General features: G+C 36.3%; 1 protein-coding gene across 13 annotated transcripts in view; it reads left to right on the top strand.

The window, feature by feature from the left end:
- The window catches only part of LOC135126608 (protein artichoke), a 491,663-nt gene that overhangs the window by 217,885 nt on the left and 248,217 nt on the right, over window positions 1–25,561 (top strand). For all 13 annotated transcript variants that reach the window (XR_010280082.1, XR_010280084.1, XR_010280083.1 and 10 more), the window contains one exon: window positions 11,542–14,838. Coding sequence is in view for 10 of the 13 variants with exons in the window: in XM_064052644.1 (XP_063908714.1) it covers window positions 11,580–14,838 (3,259 nt within the window). In the remaining 3 variants the exon portion in view is untranslated. The remainder of the gene's footprint in view (window positions 1–11,541; window positions 14,839–25,561) is intronic.

Raw genomic sequence — 25,561 nt, 5'->3', positions numbered from 1 at the left:
CATAACCCAAATAAGTGATCCTATTCACTCCAAATTTGCATTTGTTGAAATTGAATTTGATGTTATTTTCTAGTGCGATTTTTAGAACTTGAAAAAGTCTTTTGTCGTGTTCATCCTTAGTCCTATCATGAATCAAAATGTCGTCAGCATATATCTCTACTCCTTCTAGATTGAATATTTCTTTAAATCGTTCTTGAAATACTTCACTGGCTGTCACAATGCCAAATGGTAAGCGTTTAAATTTAAATCGGCCAAATGGTGTGCCAAAGGTGCATAAATTACTACTTGCCTCGTCTAATGGGATGTTCCAAAACCCACTAGCAGCGTCTAACGTTGTGAAAAATTTGGCTCCTTCTAGTTTGACTGTAATTTCATCAATGGTTGGAATTTTGTATTTATGTCGCTTAATTACCTTGTTCAAGTCTTTCGGATCCAGACATATCCTTAACGAACCATCTTGTTTGCGTACGATCACAAAGGAATTTAGCCAGTCGGTACTTGTTCCTATTTGTTCAATGATTCCCATCTTCGTTAAATCTTCTAAACATCTTTTGAATTTTTCTTCCAGAGCGAAAGGTATTTTTCTGATTGGGTGGACTACAGGTATAGCATTTGGTTCAATTTCAATTATGTAAGGTTTACCGATAAGGCCAATACCACTGAAAACTGGTGAGAACTGGTTAACGACGTTGGAAGTTGAATTGATAATCGTGTTAATTGGATTAATTAAACCTAATTCTACAGACGTGGTAAAGCCAAGGAGAGAATTGCGTTGGCCCTTGATGACGTAGAATTGGGCTTTTACATGTTTATTTTTATATGAAATTGTTAACATGCATTTACCTAACACCGGGATTGGTTTATTATTATAGTCAAATAAAACTTCTGGACAGGTTGTAATGCAGTAAGAATTTAAATGGTGTAGAGGAAATTTGTCAATGTGAATAATATTGGCTTCTGCCCCTGTGTCAATTTTGAAGGATGAGCTTACCTCATTAATGGTTACATCTAAAAACCAAGATTTATTTTTATTGTCATTAACAGAGTCAATTTGTAATTGATTTACATGAAAAGCGTCATTTTCGTCATTAACGGTGTTTTGAGAAATTGATTCATTAATCTTTTTATTTTTACTACGGCACATTATCGAGAAATGATTAAGACGTTTACAGGATTTACAAATTGTCTTATATGCAGGGCATGAATTTATTAAATGCGATTTCCCACAGTTGCGACAGTTTCTTATGAACTTATCTGAATTCGATCCGGTCTCGGCCCATTCCTGGAATTGTTGTCGAGTCGGTCCATGTTCTTTGTTTCTGAGCGCCGGCAGGTATGACGTACTTTTTCTAGAAGCGACCTTTGTCGGTGCACGTGTACTGAACTTATTCTGCACGTTGGCCTTGGGATTTCTGACGTCATGGATGGTTCGCGAGGAAAGTTCTTCACTTTGAATTTTTGTATTTTCCCACAGCAGACAACTGTCTATCACTTTCTGAAGAGGTTTATCTTCGTTTTGAAGTAGCTTTTCACGTAACATATTATCGTTCATCCCACAAATTAGTAGTTTTTATTAAGTCGTCGGTTAATGCATCGAATTTACACTGCTTCGCACGTGTCTTGAGTTCCTTGATGAATTGTTCGAAGGTTTGATTTCCTTGTTTGAAAGTTAGAAATTTATAACGTTCGTAGGTTAGGTTTTGTTTCGGTATAAAATAATCGTCGAACTTCTGAAGGAGCACTTGAAGTTTGTCCTTTTCTTCGTCGTTGAATTTAAATGTGTCGTAGATAGAAAGAGCATCTTCTCCCAAAAAGTGTAATAGCTGTGCACATTGGACTCGTTCTGGTTTTTTGTTGGTTTCGCTAGCAATTAAATAGTTTTCAAATTTCTGCTTCCATCTCTTCCAGTTTTCTGAGAGGTTGCCTGTCATGTCCATTGAATTATTCCTTTGTCCATGTTGATGTCGAATTTGTAATTTGTTATTAGCACTTTGTTGAAAGATTCGTGAAACTGGTCACTTAGGTGATTTACGAGGATTCTTCTCCATTTCGCAGCGCCATGTCATGTGTTTGTATTTTGGGAGCCGGGAAGGAAACAACTGTCTCGTGTGAAGGTCTCTATTTGACTGCCTTGTTCTTACAAACATCTCAACACATGAAGGATATGCAACCAACAATACATATCTGTTACAGTTGCAGATGTTTTAAGGCTGTAAAGAGCATCATAAATCTTTAGTCAAAATATATTTGCTTATCCCCTCCAAAAACTTGATGACGTCAGCTCCAAAGTTTGCCGAATAAATCCTATCCAAACTGGAAAAATATGATGAGTCTGTACTTGTGATTTATCACTCCGTTCATATGTTTTGGATTTGCATATACAGGCGACTCAAAAAAATTAATGAATGCTTAAATTTATTTTATTGATTTAATCAGGAACTGCAAAACCGAATGCTTTGAAATCTTGCAGATGTTTTAAGGTTATAAAGAGCAAAATAAATGTTTAGTCAAAATATATTTGCTTATCCCCTCCAAAAACCTGATGACGTCAGCTCAAAAGTTTGCTGAATAAATCACATCTAAAATGTACAAAATATGATGAGTCTGTACTTGTGATCTATCACTTCATTCATATTTTTTGGATTTGCATATACAGGGTGACTCAAAAAAATTAATGAATGTGTAAATTTATTTTACTGATTTACTCAGGAATTACAAAACCGAATGCTTTGAAATCTTGAAGATGTTTTAAAATTATCATAAGCATGGTAAATTTTTGATCAAAATGTATTTGGTCGTACCCCCTAAAAAATTTATGACGTCACCACAAAATTTTGCTGAATAAATCCTATCTAAAATGTACAAAACATGGTGAGTCTCTTCTTGTGATTTATCATTCCATTCAAATTTATTCGATTTGCATATACAGGCTGACTCAAAAAAAAAAAATGAATGCTTAAATTTATTTTATTGATTTAATCAGGAACTACAAAACCGAATGCTTTGAAATCTTGCAGATGTTTTAAGGTTATAAAGAGCATAATAAATGTTTAGTCAAAATCTATTTGCTTATCCCCTCCAAAAACTTGATGACGTCAGCTCAAAAGTTTGCCGGATAAATCATATCTAATACATATGTACAAAATATGATGAATCTGTACTTGTGATCTATCATTCCATTCATATTTTTAGGATTTGCATATACAGGGTGACTCAAAAAAATTAATGAATGCGTAAATTTATTTTATTGATTTACTCAGGAACTACAAAACCGAATTCTTTGAGATCCACTGCGAAAAAAAAAACATAATAGACATGCAGTCGTCACGTTTCCGACAGCGAGGGAAGTACTGTCTAAACTCTTTACACCAATTTTTAACTCCTTTGTGACGCCAATGAATTTAGGGACATTAATGTGCACTATTGCCAATTGTGTATGTTTGGTTGCATACATTTTTGATCACGTGGTTCTCGATCATTTATTAAACTCTCTGTATTAGTACCTAAATCAAACAATGTAAGACAACCTATGCTTGTCCACTGTAATATAGTTAAATCAAATCAACATTTTTACTCCCCATTAGTTCACATGCAACGGTTATATAACAAGTCTGACAGTCTCTAGATTTGTTCGGTATGGCATTGCATCAATTCTCTGATAAATGTAAATATTTGTCGTGTTTGTCTACTCTTTAAAGTATCTGTATTATATTGCTATTTATGTGATTATGTAGCTAGATACTCATGTACTATTTTTTCCTAGAGGGGCTTCTGCCCGCTGGATAATAAATGACTAATTATTATTATTATTTTTAAAGCTTTGATCACGAACAATTAATCCGCGAAGTAAATCCATGGTTACAAACACATTTACGTAAATGCAGCCACACACACAGAGGGAAGAGTCAAGACTTGAATGTACGTGCCACGGGGTACAGTTGAAACTCCTAGTGTGTGGGGAAGAATGTGGCATGTGCAGTCAAGTATGTTGTTAGCGTGCACAGTTATAACTGCGCGGGGAAAAGTCAGTATGTGTGGAGACAGAAAACATAGAGAAGCGCCATAGTTTAAATCAAATGACGGTTGAGGACTTCTCAATTTATGTTGGTAGCAGTGTCTGTTTGTAACTAGGAATAAAAGTAACTAGAAGAAATGTCATAATATTTTTAACGACGCCTTTTATTTTCGACAAATTGACACTAGATTTGCCAGAATATTACAAGCTGCTTACTGTTTCCTTCACTTTCATTCAGGTCACACGAATTACAATTATAGTGAAGCAAGGTTTTTATTGGCATCGACTATTTAAATTTGGCGCTTGCCTTTGGCGGTTGAGGACTCCAATGTCAATAAGGGTGGTTTTGCAAAATCAGCCTCTATGTCGCTTCTCTATGTTCTCTGGTGGAGACAAGTCGCTGCACGTTTGAGTTTTAATTTATTAGCGTCGTAGAAGTAATTTCACCACGAAAGGGTACAGGGGCGGGGCTTAAGTTGCGCGACTTGTAGCCTAGCCATCAGTGGCGTAACATCGATGCATTGAGAAGGGAGGCTCGGCTGAGTTGTACTTCTTTCAAAAACAATTAAAAAAAGAGCAATTTCTACAAAAGAATACAGACAACCATTTAATAAAAATAAATTACATAATTTGTTTGTTAAAAAAATAGACTTACGTAACAATAAATTATGATAATCTATCACACAAAATTTGGTATTTTTAATTATTAAACGAGTTTATAATGTGAGGGATTATAACATGAGTAAAAAATTTCACGAACCCCTCATTATAAACCAGTATCATATACTATTTTATAGTCGACTAGTCTTAAATCAACAGTTAAATCTTTAGATAAAAGCGGGCTTAAAACTCTGAGAATAAGCAACCTATGACTATAATTATATGGTTTTTAATTTTCTGGTACAATTTATCGATACCGTAAAGTCGGATTATAATAAGGCTTAACGTTTTCTGTCTTTAACATCGAAGTAATAATCACAGTTCATATTCTAGCATAATTGTCGTTTATAATTAGAGCTTCGACTGTACCGTAATTTAACAGTTACACTAAAAATTACCTTTTTACTTCTTTTACTTACTTTTTTATTCAACTCATACATCAAAAAAAAAATTAAAAAGTTAAATTATCGTGTGCGTCGAGCCGAGTAGACGTGTCACGTATTTGATCTTCCTAAATTATTGTCTGTTTAGTCATTTTGGAAGTTTTTAAATATTTGTTAATAATGTCATTGAAGTGCCATATCTGCAAAAAGAATTGTAAGGATGGCTTGTCGTGCGATATCTGTGGACAAATTTCTCATCCCAACTGTGCCGGTGTATCTCCACAGGAAGCTGAGTGTCTGAAGTCGACAGCAGGTAAGATAAGATATTTTTGCGAAAAATGTAACATCGTGGACGTTGTCTCAAATCTTCAACAAGAATTGAATCAATTGAAAAACGAATTGAGTGAAATGAAAAACCAGATTAGTAAACAATCAGCTGATAACGCCGTAGTCAATGCTAAATCTGATAGTGATAAGCAATTTATAGATGAAGAAATTATCACTGAGATGTTAGACCGCCAGGAACGTGCGAACAATTTAATAATTTATAATTTGCCTGAACCAGATCATGGGTTAGGAGATAGGAGAGATAATGATCTTACTAATGTTGGCAAAATAGTAGGTATCGCTGAGAATTCAATAGTCAAGTGTGGACGCTTAAAGCGGAAAAATGATAATGACACTGTTAATCCTTTATTAGTAAGACTAAATTCTTCGGATGATGTTCTTAAGGTACTCAAATCATATCGAACGCGTGATAATATTTATGTAAATAGAGATCTTACAGTGCGGCAAAGGAATATGGCATACTTAATAAGAAAGGAATTTAGAGGTAGGAAAGAAGGAGGTGAGGTGGATATCAAACTAAAATGTATTAATGGTATGCCAAAAATTGTTAAAACTGCGTTAGGTATTAATAGTAGAAAAAACTGAGTCCAGTCCAACGGTCAGGAAATTTTTATGAACTCAAGGCAACCTACCAAAATGTCCGCGGATTAAACACTAAAACAGACGAATTTTATTTAAATATCCTTAGCAGTGATTATGATCTTGTATTACTTACTGAGACATGGTTGGAGGATAGTGTTAAATCCAGTGAATATTTTGGTGATACTTATCAAGTCTTTAGGTCTTCGAATGGTAGAAAATGGCGTGGCGTACTAACTGCAGTACATCATAGATTTTCTGCAGATGTGTTAAAGAGTGAATTGCCATATCGTGAAATAGACTTATTAGTGTTGAGGATTAATATCAAAGGAGTTCAAATTATTGTCATCAATCTTTACTTTCCACCTTCTACATCTTCTGAATTATATGAATTAGTATTCGATCATCTTGAAGTTTTATATGATTTATCACAAAATTGCATCATAGTAGGAGACTTTAATATTCCAGAATTGGAGAATTGCTTAAATGGAAATCATCACCCAACTAAACTTTATAATATATTTTGTTCTCTTCTAGTCTTTTCTCAACTTAATCAGAATAATAGAATACTCAACAGCAAGTCTAGAATTCTTGATGTAATAATTTCCTCTGAAAATATTGTCAATACTATTTCACATAACATTCATCCTCTTGTGGTAGAGGATGGTTATCATCCATCTTTATTAATGACATTTCTTGTTAATATATCTTCTGTTGCCAAATTAGTACCAGACACTCAAAATTTTATGTATAATTTTCGAAAAGCCGATTTCGTTGGGCTATATCAAGCGATTAATTGTTGGAACTGGGATGATATACTTTCTATCCAAGACATAAATGTTGCATGTATTTGTTTTAATAATGTCATCTTACAGCTTTTCGATACTTATGTTCCTAAATATAGGAAAACTAACAAGAAATATCCACCCTGGTTTACTCTTAACATCATTAAGTTATTAAAAGATAAAGAACGTCATTGGAGAAGGTTTAAAAAATCGGGCCTTTTGTCTCAGAAAGAAAAAACTAAAAAACTGGAGTATGAAATTAAAATTCTAATCAAGCAGGAGTTCGCAAAGTTCATTATTTCCTCGGAAATTGAAGTCAGATCTGATCCTTGTAAATTTTGGTCGTATATCAATGCAAAAAAGAATACATCAAGGATTCCGGGTATAATGAAAGTGGAAGATTGTGTGTTGTCCAATCCACAGTCTGTTGTTAATGGGTTTGCAAAACATTTTTCCAGTGTTTTCAAAAGTGAAGAAGTTTTTGTCTCATCGAGTTGTGATAATAACTGCTGTGATGAAAGTTTCTGTTCTTACGACTGTGATAGTTTTCTTGGCTGTGATTCTAATGCACCAGTTTTACATAATTTTAACATTAGTGAGCGTGATATTAGTAATGCTAGTCGTAAATTGAAATCTAATTTTACTATGGGTACTGATAATATACCAGCGTTTTTCGTCCGTGATTGTATTTCATGTATTTTAAGTCCCTTGTGTCATTTATTCAATTTAATAATTAAGTCATCGAAATTTCCTGATCTCTGGAAAATAGCAAAGGTTTGTCCAGTTTTCAAATCAGGATCTAAATCAGATATTAAGAACTACAGAGCGGTAGCTGTTATTCCAAATTTTGCCAAATTATTTGAGACCATATTGTGTAATGTCGTGTATAATCATGTTGAGCATCAGATCTCCCATACTCAACATGGATTTGTAAAAGGTAGATCAACATGTACAAATCTCTGTGAATTCACGCAGTTTGTTTCGAGCTCGTTAGATATTAGACACCAAGTTGACGTTATTTACACAGATCTGTCAAAAGCTTTCGACAAAGTTAATCATAACACTATGTTGCGTAAATTAAGCTCGGTTGGTCTGTGTGATAATTTAGTTATGTTGTTCAAGTCTATACTTTTACGTCAAAAACAATATGTTGAATACTGTGGACATAAATCTTTTGTTTATGAATGTAATTCTGGAGTAGTACAGGGTTCGAATTTAGGACCTCTATTATTTATTATATATATAAATGACATAGTTAATTTTATAAGTCCTGATTGTCGCGTTTTCTTGTATGCCGATGATGTTAAATTGGTTAAAGTAATAAGATGTGTAAACGACTGTATTATGTTACAGCAGAACCTCGATAACATGTTAAATTGGTGCTCTAGAAACTCGTTGTCTGTTAATAAGGATAAATGCCGTATTATGACTTTTAGTCGTAAAAACTATAATATTACTTTTGATTATAAAATTAAGGAGTTGCCACTCAGTAGATGTTATGAATTTAAAGATTTAGGTATAATAGTAGATCCCAGATTATCATTTATACTGCATATTAATTATATTACTGTAAAGGCAACTAAGACATTGGGATTTATTGTTAGAAATACTAAGGAATTGCGTAATACGGAATGCATTATGTTGTTGTATTATTCCTTTGTAAGATCTCTATTAGAGTACTGTTCGGTTATTTGGAATCCCTACTATAATATACATATAACGACTATAGAACGACTACAACGTAAGCTTTGCAAATATGTCTATTTTAAAAAGCATGGATTTTATCCAGTCCAAAATTATTCACAGGATGTATTACTTAGGGAATTGAATGTAGTCTCACTTTGTAGGCGTAGAGATTATTATTCTCTTATGTTCTTATATAAAATCTTGCATAATGTTATACAAGATAGTGAGTTATTATCTCAAATTTGCATATTAGTTTCTGAAGCTAATGTTAGAAATCCGATGATATTTCACATTGATTTTGTTAATTCGAATCAGCATTTTCATTCACCTGTACCTTATATGCTTCGACTATATAATAAGTACAGACTGTATTTAGACATTTTCGGGATGAGTTCAAATGAATTCTGCATGCAGTGTAAAAAAATATGTTTTACTTAGTTAAGGTGTATCAGGTTTATTTCTGCGTTTTTGAACGTCTACTCGCTATGGCTTTACTGTATTTGTGTTTATTTTAAGTAATCATGTTATATGTTTTTGTACTATTTTTTCCTTTTAGGGCTTCTGCCCGTTGGACATTAAATTCTTATTATTATTATTATTATTATTATTATTAATATTATTATCAAAAACAGCACTAATAAATGTTTAAATTCTTTTTCTATAATGTCAACACTAATAAAATAGCAAAGAGATATTTTTATTAACCGCAATAATATTTTAATATTTCAAAATCGAAATATTCATCGCCGCTGCCACTGCTTGCACGATATTTGTAAGGCCAAACCAAAACAATGTTCTGCGCACTCCCACCACCTGTACCCTTTCGTGTTGAAAGCTGCTCTATTTTTAATTGACGTCTGACTTATTTTACAATTGTTTTTTATATAATACAAATGCCCGCCACTGTAATTAATAACTTACGACAAGCGTGCACACTTTTAACTGCACAGTCGTCCGTCTCTGTGTGTGGCCGCCTTAATTGAACTGCAGCGTAATATATATACCGGGTGTCCCACGTAACACTTTCGGGCGCAATAACTCAGGTATTTTTATGAAATTTAAAACAGGTGTAATATACTAGGTAAAGATTAGGCTGGTAACAGAAAAAACTATTTTATCGTACAAAAAACGAATTTGAACACAGCTTCCTGTTGTTACAAATTATACAAAATTGCGTTATAACTTTAAGCAACTAAAACAACGCCTGTGTGTGAAAAATTAATTAAATCGCTGTTTTTGTTTAAAAGAATTACGTTAATAAGAACGCAAAAATTACTATATTTTTTTTAATTTAATAGTGTTGTCGGTGCAAACAATTGCTTGCGTCGCCGAGTTCAATTTTGTACACCTCTGACATTTTTGTCAAAATCTGACAAGTTATTGAAAATGGTTCGCTTGTCTTTAATTATTAATACAGAAATCATTTTAACCTACCAAGAATGCCGTGCAGACTTAGATGAAACAATTAGGACTCTTATCGAACGATATCCCGATGACGAATTTACCAAATTCAAAGTATAGCGAATAATAAACTTATTTGAAGATACGAGAAATGTTCAAGACCTAAAACGAGTGAAAAAAAACAAGGTATTAAATAGACCTAGCAAAATTATTTCCATTCAAGTTAGAATTAATTCCTAAAACAATTTTGGACCTTCGAAAAGGTTGTAGTGGAGCAACTGAAATTAGTATTTTCTTAAAATTCATAAAATAACGCTTGGCAAACAGGCATCAAATTCCCACAAGGGTGTCCAAAATGCAAGGATAGCAGTTTTTTGTTTCGTAGCTACCTATCCTTTAATACTTTTTGGAATTTTTTGCGCAATAATTTATCGTTTTCTGGCTTACCAGACGTATTTCGGAGATGATTTTTTTCCGTACAGTATTTATTTCTCATGTTTAATCAAGTGATGCAAAACTTAATTAATTCAAAATTAAATTAAGGAATGGAAAATTTACTTTTTCAAGATAATGATTATTCTCACCGATTCATATTAATCATTACCTATCAAAATATTTTCATAACAATCCATTGGAAAATGCTTGAGTTATTGCGCCCGAAAGTGTTACGTGAGACACCCGGTATATTACCTGCTAGTGCTGGTATTAAATTGCTAAAATCGCGTTACCTATGGACACTGTTGATTTCTGTGAAATTTGACATTTCATAGTTTTCAGTCAAAAGAGGCGTCATGAGCGATCCAGAAAGTGAATTGGGTAAATACAGAAATTATTGAATTTGTAATTTCGATAAATAAAATTTGATTATGTAATTTTAATTATTTTTTTGAAATTTTAATTTTTCGTATTAGTCGTAGTCGTACACAACTCGAGTGGTAAGCGATTTACACCACTCGCTGCGCTCGTGGTTGCAAACTTCTATATAGGTCGTGTGTAATAGGCTCCTTAGCACTTTTAACATTATTATAACAGTTTTAAAATGGAAGGAAAAAAGTTGCAAAAAAAATCTTCTGTTGAGTCAAACATAAAGCTATGTATGACACACGTGAGTAATGCCTTTTTTTTGGACTTGCTCTTTTATTAGTCTAGCGAGTAAGCTCGCTCGGTCATAAAAGGGCGCGTCCAATAAAGGTATGCATTATTTACTTGTTGTTACACAAGTAGCTATTATATAAAAAAATCTGTTAACCGGTCGCTCTCTCCCAATTTTTTGTAATAATTGAATAAGTTAAATGTTGTGAAGTAATTTAAGTGATAAAATTACAATTGTAAATTACCAATAATCAACTTGTTTATATAAGAACAATCAATAAATACAAATTTATCATTTTAAAATCAGGCTTATTTAACAAATTAACTTAAGTTTCAATACTGCCAAAGCAACATTAAAAATGTTGTGTTTTGACAAACAAATGTTGTCATGAAACATTGTTTCTCATTCTCATAGTTGTATAAAAAATAATTTGGTTATTTATGACTACAAAGTCTGTATGGCCCTTTTTCCTTATGCTGAACCGGTTAATATTATTTGAGTTGATTATACAAGATTTGAAATTACCGATCGTATTAAATGTACCTATACATTTTTTTAAATTTTAAGGTAATCTCTTACATGTTTTTCCAGAGCCGTTGCTAGGACAGCATGGCGCGCAAAAGGGGAACATGATGGCACACGATGGCTCCCCTTTCCTGATACTGGCAAGCCTACTGGGCCTGGTCGTTTTAGCTCAAGACAGCAAATGCCCTACACTTGCTGCTAATCCATCCTGTCCCTGTTTCAATTTCGAAGATGGCATTTTTTTGGAATGTCCAGCAGCCACTGCCAACTCCTTGCGTTCTGTTCTGCGGATGGTGTCGGGACCAATTCAATCGCTCAGCATTTATGACCTGGATAGAACCATCGCAAAACTCACTCCAGACTTCTTTCCTGAGGGTTCTGTGATCAAACACTTACAGATATCACAATCCAACCTCGAAGAAATACAGGGCGATTGTTTGATAACAATTAAACCGGAATTGGAATCTCTCAGCTTGGTTTCCGGAAAGTTACGCGAGATTCCACAAAAAGCTTTCACAGGTTTAGTGAAACTCATTGCTTTGGATTTGGAATCGAACGAAATCAATGATTTGCCAAGTTACAGTTTTTATGGACTTCGGTTGATTAAACTGAACATGAAAGGCAATCAAATTCAAAAAGTATCAGAGTATGCATTCGCAGGGTTAGAGGATTCACTTTCGGAATTAGATTTAGCAGAAAATAAATTGTTAAATTTTCCAATGACGGCGTTTAGAAGATTAGAAAGGTTAAAATTATTAAGACTGTCTTGGAATCAGATAAGTTCTATACCAGATGATGGTTATTCTCGACTAGATTCACTTCTGTTCTTAGATTTAAGTTCGAATAATTTTGAAAAACTGGCCGAAGACTGTTTTCGACCGTGCCCCTCCGTCCGTACATTGTCTCTATATTACAATGTAATAGAATCCGTGCATCTCGACGCTTTTGCTTCTTTAATACACCTCGAATCTCTCGATTTAAGCCACAATAAAATCGTGTTTCTGGATGCAGCCACGTTTCACACGAACAAACAACTACGTTCTATCGATCTAAGCCACAACCATGTACATTATATTAGTGGTGTATTTGCATCCTTACCAGACTTAAAAGAACTTTTTCTTTCTGAAAACAACATCCTAGAAATCCCATCGGACGCTTTTACAGATTCAACGAACTTATCCGTAATTTACCTCCAGCAGAATGCAATACGTCGTATAGACCCTGAAGCTCTATTAACGTTAGCAAATTTAGCACAATTACATCTCAGTTCAAATTTTGTTCCACATATTCCTCGAAATTTGTTCCAACAGAACCGCAATCTTACATCTTTGAGCCTAGACAGCAACTGGATATTGGATTTGGAGCCTGGGACTTTTGATAAAACAATCAGCTTGAGGGAAATTCGTTTGCACAATAATCGCCTTCAGGGTGTACATCGCGGTGTCTTCGATCCTTTGCCATCTTTGTTGGAGTTGCACTTACAGAACAACGAGATCGCTTCCATAGATTCGGGGGCTTTCCACACCTTGCAGAGTCTACAACACGTTAACCTGCAGGGAAACGTCATTTCGGAACTTGGAGACGTGTTCATGCATGAATCGCCGTCGTTAGTTTCGATACAGTTAGATTCGAATAGTATAATTTCATTACATAACGATTCCCTTAGAGGCCAATCAAGTGTCCAGATCATGTGGCTGGGACACAACCGGCTGAAAAGATTGGATAGTGCATTGTTCAGGGACCTGCTATTGATTCAACGCGTCTATCTCACCAATAATAGCATTTCAGTTATCGAAGATCGCGCCTTCGAGCCGATGCAAGCCCTCAAGTTTCTCGACCTGGGAATGAACCAGCTTAGAGAAATTAGTAGAAGAACCTTTGCCGAGCTGCATGAGTTGGAGGAATTGAATTTGTCGTACAACGTGATTGCGAAAATCGAGCCACGAGCGCTCACGAATCTTAAGAAATTGAGGGTCCTAGACTTATCACATAACTTCTTAACGGTACTTCACGACACAATTTTTCAAGAGGCATTGCCTATAAGAGTTCTTAATTTAATGAATTGCTCGATATCTGTAATAGAACCCGGCGCCTTTAAAGGTCTCAACAATTTAAACGAACTCAACTTGAACGCTAATGAGCTGATTTCACGAGATTTGGGACATCTAGATATTCCCGGTTTAAGGGTATTGAAACTATCCAACAATAATTTTAGTGATTTGTTCGACACGGCTCTCAACGGCCTACCCTCCCTCCAAGTGATTGCACTTGACGGTTGTCATATAGAAAAACTCCCACACAACATATTCCTCAAGAATAAGAACTTGCTTAAAATTGATCTCAGCCACAACTCCATCGCCGAACTAAAACACGACATTTTTCTCAATTTAAACGTATTCAAGGACCTAAAAATCACCGCAAATGTTTTCAAAGAACTACCCTATACAGCCTTATTGAATATTTCAACTATGGAAATTTTATCCATTTCTCACAATAAAATCACGTCCATGGATATTTCGCGCCTCAACGGCTTACCTAATTTGAAAGAATTGGATTTAAAAAACAACCTAATCTCATCGCTGACGGGTTTCGCATCTTCAAATTTAACGCAGGTGCTTTCGGTGGACTTGAGTGGTAATTCTTTGTCCGCATTGCCCGCCAACTTCTTCCATCACTCGCCGTTAATGCGTAGGATGGATCTTTCGCGGAATCGATTCCGACAGATTCCAAACTCTGCGCTCTCAGGAAACACTTTACCAGGTCTGACTTGGCTTAATCTAACGGGAAATCCATTAATTCGTATCCACGACATCTCAACCGCCCACCGATACCCTTCTTTGGAAGAGATCCACATCAGTCATACCAACCTTACCATCATTACCAGCATAGATTTCGAGAACTTTCCTGGATTACTGCACGTTCATCTTGGTTTCAATCGCATTTCAAGGATTTCACCCGGCGCCTTCGGAAATTTGCCACACCTGTTGACACTAGACTTGGGTGTCAATGAAATAGAGCTACTGCCTCAAGAACGTCTTCAGGGACTCAACAACTTGAGAGTGCTTAATTTGACTCATAATAGACTCAAAAATTTGGAAGAGTTTCCTAAAGATTTAAGGTCGTTACAAATACTGGATATTTCGTTTAATCAAATCGCCAGAATTAGTAAAATCACTTTCCAGCATGTGGAAAATCTTGCCGAGTTGTATTTGTACGGAAACTGGATTACATCGGTATCCAGTGAAGCTTTCAGACCACTAAAAAAGTTGAGGACGTTGGATTTGAGTAGAAATTATCTTGAGAATATTCCTCTGAATGCTTTTAGGCCTCTGGAAACGCAAATAAGAAGTCTTCGTACTGAAGGTAAAGTAGCAATTACATAAATACCTGCGAAAATTTGTAAAGAATTGTAACAGTCACTTGGATTACCAATCCAGAAAATACTGTTTTGCGAGTATGAGTGATATTACAGAGCCGATAATATAATTATCGTAATAATAATTATTGATGATTGATAGGTGTTAATAAAGATCATTTTCTCTCAATAATTTTGATTATGATGTTGATAACGGTTAAATGAATTTGATAATTATTCTGATTAATGCAATAAGTTTGATAACGAAATGATTTATCTGTACACCATAGGGCTATCTCTTTTCCTCTTATACGTTCGGGTATAGTTTATTAAATAGTAAATTCGTATATTGCATACATACAATTATAGCAGATTTTTTTTTTATTTTGGCAAGGTGTTGTAAAACTGTATCAATTACGACATCCTGTATATTTCTGTTTCTGTCTTCATGCGACACACTGTATTTACGCACGAAAAGAATGTCAGCACTTTCTTACAAAGGAAAGAATACATACATATGTAGCAACAAACATACCGCTTTATGACATATTGCCAAAATTAAAAAAATTTTACTGTTATCACCAATTCTTTGAGCTAATTAGCTGAACCAACCAACCAAATTTTTAAGTCGTCTTACTAAATAAGTTACAATAATATTTTATTTTTCCTTACGCTTTAATTACAGTTCTAACGAGATACACTGTTGGACAAAAGTAGCGTAACAAATCAATTTTTTTTAACAAACTTTCCCAAGTTTATAGAGTTAACTTATTTATTGAGTTAGTGTAAGTGAAACATTTCCTTCTCCATTTGAGCTGTTTGTTGTACAAATTTAATAGATTTTTCCTAACATTGATTGGACAAAATATTTAACATTCTAAAATTGCAGTAAAAATTTGTACGAGAAAAGTAAAGCCACAAATGCATATGTCATTTTTTATTTATTGCTTTACTTTTGACGCTTTATCACTGTCCCTTTTATGATAACAATAAAATTGAACCCAGTGGTTTTTATTGTTTTGAATCTATGAACAGCCTACTATAACGTTTCAAAAGTAATAATAGTGAGTTTGCGCTAGACGTTTTTACGTTATAAATTATAACGGTTTTTTTCTTACAACATAGTGTAAGCAGAAAAAGCACAAGCTTTTTTGCGCATAAACGTTCATAATGTACCATTTTTGACACTTTAAAAGTTAATAAAGAAATTAAAATAGAAATCCAATCTATAGACAATCTCTCACTCTGTGATGAAGATGATATAAATCATATCACTGAATATGTGCTATACAAAATGAAAGAAGATGCATTACAAGAGAAGCAGAGGTTGTAGAGTTGTGTAGCATTCAATATTGAGAGTGTTCCAAACAAAAATTTCCAATATTTGTATCGTTTCGAGTAAGAAGAGCACTTGATTGAACTTTATGGTGCTCTCAAAATGCCCCACCGTTTTGAAACTCATGATAGACATGTCATTACTGGTTTGTTACACAAAGAAACGTACAGAACTTTTCTAAAATTTGTAAATTTCGTCTTTTTTTTACGATTTCCGGAAAAATTTAATACAAAACACGTCCTGTAAAATCTCTTACTTGAAATTGAAATTGAAATCGGACCACAAAGTGCATCGTATTTCAATTTAGCTCCTCTTCAGTAATGTAAGATTTTCCTGACTTTTTTTAAATAACTATTGAATAAACAACAAAATGTAACCACGACAGGGAAACATCTCATGCAAACGCGATCAGCTCAATCTTTTGAAAGCAAATTGCCTGATTTAACTGTTTTCACTTTTTGGGTCAATGGACAGAAATCGATAAAACTTTGAACATACCATGGATGAAACAGTGTCATAAAACAGCCTTAAATGTCTCAAAATCTTCGCTATCGCTCGAACTGACATTTGTGGCTGTTATGACATTTATTACATCCTATGTATGTTAATGACCATCAATAATTTTATTTCGAACTTAATATATAGTATCTACTTATATAACGATACAAGGTCGAAAACGAGCAAATAACGGACGCGGTTGAAGTTTGTAAACCGAGGCGAAGCCGAGGTTTATTATTTTGGGTTTCGAAAAAAAAATTCAAATTCCAAAAAATAGCAAGCCATATTTTGAGCTTCGTTACCATGCATTAGTTTATAAATAAAATATAACTTCATAACAAATTGCTTATTATTGTAAAAGCGTAACAGCCGTTGGCCGTTATGGATGACTTTTCTTTTGTCATTTGAGTTCCGTAATAGTAATTTGCGTTATATGTCCTGTAAACTCGTTTTTACAGTAACAAGTCGAAATGTTTACGGACGAGGCGACGAAGGAACCGAGTCAGTAATTTTGAAACGAGTTCCTGTAAAAGTTTACCGGACGTATGTCGTAATGAGTATTATTTGATACTGCAAGCACTAAATCATTGTTTAAATTTGAAAAAAAAAATTTTTTCGAATTGAAAATATGATCATCTACACTTGCGACCATTGAAATCGAGCCACAAATCTGGCCACTATTCACATCTGACTTTGAATCAAATTTTCCTCCGAACTATATTAAACTTAAAGAAACTGTTAGAATAAGTATTTGTAAATTTTATGTTTGGTTGTTTTTTGTCGGGACTCGAATGACGTCAGACGCAGCAAAGCGGATGCAGGTGTCTCACTCCTTACTCTTTGTTTTGTTACTGTTGCGTTGGAATGTAGTTTAAGTCTGACTCTGGTTGTCGTCGCATGAAGACGTTACAATGAAACTAGACAAGTTTTATTCTACCCTATTATTTTAGCCACTTCCACAGTATTCATAGGTTATGGCCCCAAGTACGTTGGCTAAGCCCTTTGAGTGAATAGAATAAAAAAAGTCACGTTTGAGTCGTGCGTGTCTAGTGGTGAGAGTGTTTATCGAAATACGCGATGGCGGTTAAACTAGAGTGCGGGAGTATTCCTAAATTTGATGGGTCAACTATGGAAATTCGGTATAACCATCTTGCTAAAAGCTGCAAAGTTGATGCGTATTGTGGACGGCACCAGCGTGGAACCAGTAGATAGAACTACAGCAGACTGGAAAACATGGGATGAGAAAAATTCAAGGCCACAAGTCATTTTGTTATCGACGATAACTCAAGGTCAAATACAATATTTGACAAATTGCGAAACTGCAGCAAAGATGTGGAAGAGATTATTAGCAATTCATGAACAAAAGACCGGGATTTCGAAAGAATTATTATGGCAGAAAGTTTATGAATATAAAATGCCTGAAGGTGCAAAAATTGCCGAGCATATTTCGGCTATTGAACTTCTTGTCAAACAACTGAAGGATGTCAACGAAGCTATCAGCAACAGTGCAGTATGTTCGAAGGTGATCAACAGTTTACCTACAAGTTTCAGTGCATTTCGAACTGCGTGGGATTCAGTTGCAATCGAAAATCAAACATTTGAGAATCTAACGGCCAGACTTTTGAAAGAAGAAACAAGAACGGGAAATAATGAAAGCGAAACAACGCGTTTAGTTTTAGAAGTAAAAGCCTTACAGAGCAAACTGGAAGCCGCGAGTTTTGGAAAGAAGAAGAAAAACATCAACGAAATAAAGGAAAACACGAGTTGTCATTATTGTAAGCAAAAAGAGCATTGGGCACGAGAGTGTAGAAAAAGATTCGCAGAAATGAAAGAACAAGAAAACAAACCTAGTGAAGATGCTGCCTACATTTGTGACATATCCGCCCTATATACAATGAGCTCAAACATCGAACAGACAGAATGGATTTGTGACTCAGGTGCGAGTGTCCATATGACAGGTCAAAAAGAATGGTTTACTGTATTGGAACCAACAGATAAACCCATGCATATAAACATTGCAGATGACACGATTCCTAGAGCCGCGGGAAAAGGAACGAAAGAAATTCAAACTCGTATTGACGGACAGTGGCATGATTGAACCATGTATAATGTCCTATATGTGCCAGGCTTGAAAAGAAATGTATTTTCAGTGGGAGTTATGACCGACAGAAATTTTACGTCAGTCGACTAAAAACAGATGTGAATTTAGAAACAGAAAAGGAGAAGTGTATTGGTGTGCGACACAAAAATTTGTGGGTGATGAAACTTAGAGTTAAGAATTTTGCGGAGTGTAACATCGGCAAGAAAGCTTCGATGAAATTATGGCATGAAAGATTTGGGCAGATAAATTGTAGATCAATCAAGAAAGCGGTTGACAGAAAAATGGTAGAAAATCTAGAAATTGACGGTAATGACGAATTCTTTTGTGAATCTTGTCAATTTGGTAAGCAAGCCTGAAAATCGCACAAAAGGTTGAACAGAGATAAAGCGACAAAACCGGGTGAAATGACACACACGGATGTTTGTGGACCTGTAAATATCGCATAGCCCAGTGGTTCAATATACTTTGTTTTATTCAAGGATGATTGCAGTGGCTACAACACGGTTTATTTCTTGAAGCAAAAATCAAAAGTGCTCGATAAATTTAGGCAGTTTAAAATTCTCCTTGAAACGCAGACCGGAAATCTTTTAAAAATTGTGAGAAATGATCAGGGAAAAGGTGAATATGTAAATAAAGAATTTGAAGAATATTTACGAAAAGAGGATATTTTGCATGAACTTTTGGCGCCGTACACACCTCAGCAGAACGGCCGATAAGAAAGAGAAATGAGAACTATGGAGGGAACCGGTAAATACGGCTGTTTATTTGCTAAATAGGACAGCCTTAAGTGAAGTTCAAAATATGACACCACATGAAAAAAATGGTTTGGACGAAAACCGGAAGTAAAACATTTAAAAATTTTTGGGAGCACTGCGTATATGTCAATACCACCTCAATTTCGCAAGAAATGGGATCCGAAATTTAAGAAACTTTTGTTTGTTGGGTATGATGCTTATTCAACAGATTATCGACTGTAGGATCCTGAAAAGAGACGAATTGAAATCAGCTGTAATGTGAAATTTAATGAAAATTAAATTTCCGAGGTTGAAAAAGACAAAGTTAATTTATCTTTGAAGTTTTTTGAAGAAGAATGACGCTGAAAATCAGGATGAGAATGAATTTGAAGATGAACCTGAAGAAGAGCAAGCTGAAAACAGTGGAGAAGATGATGAAATAGAAGAAAGAAATGATAGCGATGATGAAGATTATCGACCAAATAATCCTATCGAAATCACTGAAAATGATGATCCAATACAACTTCGATATCGATAAACTTTGCGACGGCCTGACTACTTTGAGGAGTCAGCAAATTATTGTTCAATTATTGAACCGGGTTCTTACGAAGAAGCTACAAAATGTGAAGATTCGAGCAAGTGGCAAACCGCGACGAAACACGAAATAGACTCTTTAAAATCAACTAACACATGGACTCTAGTAAAATTACCTAAAAACGCGCGTGTAGTTGACAATAAATGGGGTTTTCGTATAAAACCGGACACGGAGGGTAATTCAATACGTTATAAAGCGCGTCTAGTTGCACATGGATTTACGCAAGAAAAAAGTGTAGATTATAAAGAAACATTTTCGCCGGTAGTTGGATATGATTCTATTCGTATTGTTACGATTGACGGGCGAATAATAAATCGGGCGTTCGTAAAACTCAAAGATTTATTTCTTTAGCTCGAATTACAACACTATCTATTGCAACGAATATGTACAGAAATTATTCCGACGCTCTTGACTGTCTTCACTGGCTGAATGAATCCATTACCTATGGTCGCCTCTATTTAAAACCATATTTTCTGATCGAGATCTTTCACGGACATCCATCGCGACTCCGCTTCGAGACTCCCCTGGATGCTGCTTCGAGACGGCTCCAGACCTGTCTTTATGCGCCCGCCGCGCGGCCGTCGACACCGTCAGCAGTGATGATTCACCCATCAGCGCCGTGCGTACATCCAAAAAGCTCTAGACGGCCATAGGCGTCGTACTGGGGCGGCGTACGGGTGTATTTCGTAACACTGCCCCCCTCTTCAAATCCGATCGTCCCGATCGGAAGCGTCTTCGTTGTTTCCTTCGTACCGTTTTAGTCGATCGAGATGAACGATCTTCATCTTCGTCTTCGGTCCACGTTGGATCCGATAAACTACGTCATTTATTCTAGTGACGATAGTGTATGGACCTTCCCAGTCAGGAGCCAGTTTTGGGCAACGTCCCTTTTTCCGTCGGGGGTTATACAGCCACACTAAGTCGCCTTCCTGGAATCCGCCACAGTTGGCCTTCACATCGTAACGGGTCTTCATTCGGTCACTGGCAATCTTGATCCGGCCCCACACTAGTTCATGCACGTTGACCAACTTCTCTTTCAGCTCGTCCACGTAGTCGCGTACTTCCATAGGTTCTTCGGATGGCAATCCAAAGACTAGGTCACAGAGCAGCCGCAATTCCTTCCCAAATACAACGTGGGCAGGTGTTTGACCCGTGGTGTCGTGGATAGCTGCGCGGTAGACCAGCAGGAATAGTGGAAGGTGCTGGTCCCAATCCTTTTGGTGCTCTTCTACCACTTTCGAAAGGTGTTGCTCCATAGTCCGATTGAATCTTTCCACCATGCCGTCGGACTGTGGGTGTAGTGGCGTTGTCCTTGTCTTGCGTAAGTTCCAAAGGGACGCCAAATCTACTGATCCAATTGTCAACCAGTACTTTCGCGACCGTGACGGCTTCCTGATTTGGAATGGCATAGGCATCTGGCCACTTGCTGAAGTAGTCGCTAGCCACCAGGATAAACTTGTTGCCGTCGTTTGTTACAGGGAACGGACCGGCCACATCGATGGCGATTCTTTCGAAAGGTGCCCCAACTTTGTACAGGCTGACTGCGAAATACATGCAAAAAAAAAGGGTTATAGCTCACAATATGATTATGTCACTGGCAAAAATTCACGGTCGTAAGTGGTAGCAGTGTCTAGAAAAAATTATTTGAAATTAAATGTAAATTGTTATACGCGCCGCTGGTAATGTTTCGTGACCTACATAATTACTGCAATGAATGGCCAGGGGACTCGGAGTAAGAACCAAAAAAGTAACTTTATCAGGCACTTTTTTAATCGCAACGTGAAAAACACGAAAAGGACCAGTTAGCATCGAGCGGTCGGTGAAATCGGTTTATGGTGGAGTTTTCCTATGCAGATTGTGTCGATATGGTAATTGGTGTGCGCGAACATTTACATCAGTGGTACAGCATCTCCGAAATCATTTAACCTCAAACTCACGATCGTGGCCGTGATAGGACAGAAAGAAGAAGTTGGATTTTCACAGCTTGTAGTGCATCTTACATTAAAAGAACACGGTCACATCCATACCATGTTGACAAAGTGCACGCTTTGGAGCCGGCTGATTGTCCACGTTGTGTAACTTACTTTTTGTCCGATGGAACTCCACATAGTCGTCAACAAGTACGATTTCAAGAGACGGTTTTCGAGAAACGTGTATTGGTTGGACGAAACAATTCGTTTGTGGAAATCAACAGTGTCCAGAAATTATCGAAGAGCTTCAACAAGTGAAAGTGGCAGCCGCTACTCCGGTGTTTTTTTAGCTATCAACAAACCTCTTGCGATGCTCTGACGCTTGAATTGCTAGTCAAGGACAACATTTTCAACATTTCTTGTAAAAAGGTAGTAGCATTCTAAGTTGCTCTTATTTCTGTTCCAATAAACAATGTAAAATTGAACGATGTTAACCAAAAACGTACTAAGCGCCAAATCGCAAAAAACATCCTAACAGTCAGAATTTAATGTCAAAAACTAATTTGTAAAAATACTTTAATTGTCTTAATTATTTTTATACCAAAATTTGAGGTAGAACTATGCGCCTGTAATAAATCTGGGATTATGTTTTAATCAAAAAGGTACCAAGCTACACAGCACTTTTTTTAATTGGTTGTGCAGTGCTTTGTTTATTTGTAACTATCCTACAAACTTAGTGTTTTATAAGCGTCAATTTTGGCTTTATAACGAGAGTATTTACTCCAGTAAAACAAGGAAAGGATAATATTTTATTTGGAAAAAAAGAAAATAGGTCGTGGCGCACAAAAGTTGGGGTCTTGTCTTAAGAGCTTAATACCTACTGAAAATTTTACCAAAAAGGATATAACAGAACTGACTCTGTGGTCTGACTCTTGTGGGCGTCAAAATAGTAATATAAAAACTGTATTCATGCTAAAATCAATATTATAGCAACATTCTACTTAACAAACGATTTATTTGAAATTTTTTGTTTCGGAACATAGTTTTTTACCAAATGACAAAGATTTTGGAGTCATTAAGTATATACGCCACAAGATTACGCCAATATTATGTTAAATGGTAGAAAGAAAACTCCGCTTATTGTTTAGTTTATGCAGAAAGAACATTTTTGTAGTGAAGCCGTATTAGAGTCTACTGTCACAAATAGAAGGCATACATGAACAAAAAATTATATGCTTGAAAACAAGACTGAAAAGTAATCAAGAAAATGAGATCTACAATGAAGTTTTGATGCATAAAAGGAAAAGACTTCTAAAAATTTTGGAAAATTGTCTACATTATGGCCCAATGGAAAAGCAATATCGCGTAAAAAGTTGGCAGATCTAAAAACATTATCTCCTTTTATTCCCGAGGATGCAAAACTCTTTTACAAAAACTTACGGGAAATAAACTGTGAAGGGTTTTTCAGATGATATAGATTTCGAATTAGGGAAAACAAATTTAACTTAATCATTTTTGTTTTTGTTTCATGGCATATGTCCCTTTTTATAGCAGATCGTTAAATTAATATAAATATATATAAAATTTTTCAAAAAATTACTTAGTGCCTTTTTACGGAATAATAAATTTCATATCATGGTTTTCTCAAAAAGAACCAAGCGCCAAAATGCTTCTTTAAAACTGTATAGGACTGGGTGTTTTTGATGCCATTAACAAAATAGACTACATTCATAAAGTCATGTATTCGTAAGGCAAAAATTTTATTCCGACATTAATACAAATTTTTAGTTTTTAATGAAAGTTTACTCGAGTATTACTGAAATTGCAATTTTATCGCTTTTTGGTTAACGTGGTCCAATTGTGTTGTGCCAAGGACCAAACATCCGTCAGAATCAAAATTATCAAAAAACTTTCACAGTGACCTTTAACGATGAATGAGTAAATGAATGAATGAATGATAAGCAGCAAAAAGTAGGTTTTACTTTTAATTGAAACTGAAAGTGTTTAGGTCGTTTTTATTCGAACGTTTTTCCAACTCTGTTTACAAGGTGGCTCAGTGCCTTCGTATCGAGGGTGGTTCATGGGGGTTTTGCCCCATTCGATTTTTAATTTGTTTTTTCTATATTTCGACTCTACTAGGGTGGGGGATGTCGAGGTTAAAATATTTGCATATATTTCGCAGTCACCCTGTATTTCTTCATTTTTTCCCTCGCCCTGGTATGAGGACCTTGGCTGGCCGCACACGTCGTACACTTGCGACACCAACTTTCGACATCGTCACGATAACCTACCCAATAAAACCTCTCCCGGATTTTCGACAAAGTCTTGTTCACTCCGAAGTGGGTTCCAGATGTTCCGGCATGAACTTCCTCTAAGACCTTGGAAACCTTTACCTTGGGGAGTACCAGCATCGTCTTAGAGGTACGCCCATCAGGACTCTCCCACTTTCGCTTCAAGAGCCCATTTTCCATGACCAAGGAATCCCATTGGGCCCATAACGCCTTCAAACTGGGGGATTGGTCGGACAATTCTGCCCAGCCGGGTCGTTCGACTCCTTCCTCCTTCCATTTTAGTATTGGCCCGGTTATGTCGTCTGCTTCTTGTTCACGCTTTAACCGCGCTGTTGTCCATTCTTCATCTTGCTCAAAAATCGTTCTACGAACGGGCAGGTTACCTTCTTCCGCGTCGATCCTGTCGCAGTGCTTGCACTCTCCGCACGGACGTCTTGACAAAGCGTCAGCGTTGTTGTGAAGTCGACCCGCTCGGTGTTTGATCCTAAAGTGGTACTGCTGTAGTCTTTCCAGCCAACGCGCTACTTGGCCCTCGGGATTCTTTATCCGCAGTAGCCACGAGAGGGCAGCGTGGTCGGTCCTGATCAGAAACTCCTGTCCGTATAGATACTTGTGGAAGTGGTTGACGGCTTTGACAATGGCTAGCAGTTCCTTCCTTGTGGCACAGTAATTTCTCTCTGGTTTGAAATGTAATTTGCTAAAATATTCGATAACCCTTTCCTCCGCATCTTGTATCTGCGACAATACGGCCCCAACTCCAGAGTTACTCGCATCGGTATCGAGGACGAACATTCCTTTGTCCTTGGGGTAAGCCAAAATGGGGCTTCAGCAGTCCCTCCTAATATGCCCTTGACGCCCACACCTGTAACATTCTAGGCGCCCTCCATGTTGTCTAGAACCGCCCGTCTTGATTTCTGCAATTATTTCGCGGGCGAGTTTCTCAAAGTTCTCTCTCATTTTGTCGAGACTCTTTTGAATGGGGTTTACTTGGGCCTCAACTCCGATACCTCGTATCTTAACGTTGGAACGAGGTGAGCTGTTGTATGCGGCGTCCACTTCTAACGCTCGAATCAGCGCCTCGGATGGTTTCTTGAACCCAGAGATCTGCAGGACTCTTCTTACCTCACCATTTCTTACCCCGTTCACGAAGGTTTCTGCTGCCAGTCTGTCTTGGAAGTCTTGCGGAGCTTCAGGATAGGCGAGGTGTACCAAATGTTTAACATCTGCCGCAAACTCCTGAAGAGATTCACTACTCTTCTGAATCCT

Source organism: Zophobas morio, unplaced genomic scaffold, assembly GCF_036711695.1.
Source record: "Zophobas morio isolate AGI-343-1 ecotype UQ-CSIRO unplaced genomic scaffold, CSIRO_AGI_Zmor_V1 ptg000011l, whole genome shotgun sequence".
Lineage (NCBI taxonomy): Eukaryota > Metazoa > Arthropoda > Insecta > Coleoptera > Tenebrionidae > Zophobas > Zophobas morio.
The sequence above is the reverse complement of the archived record's forward strand: the minus strand, read 5'-3'. Positions and strand labels throughout refer to the sequence as shown.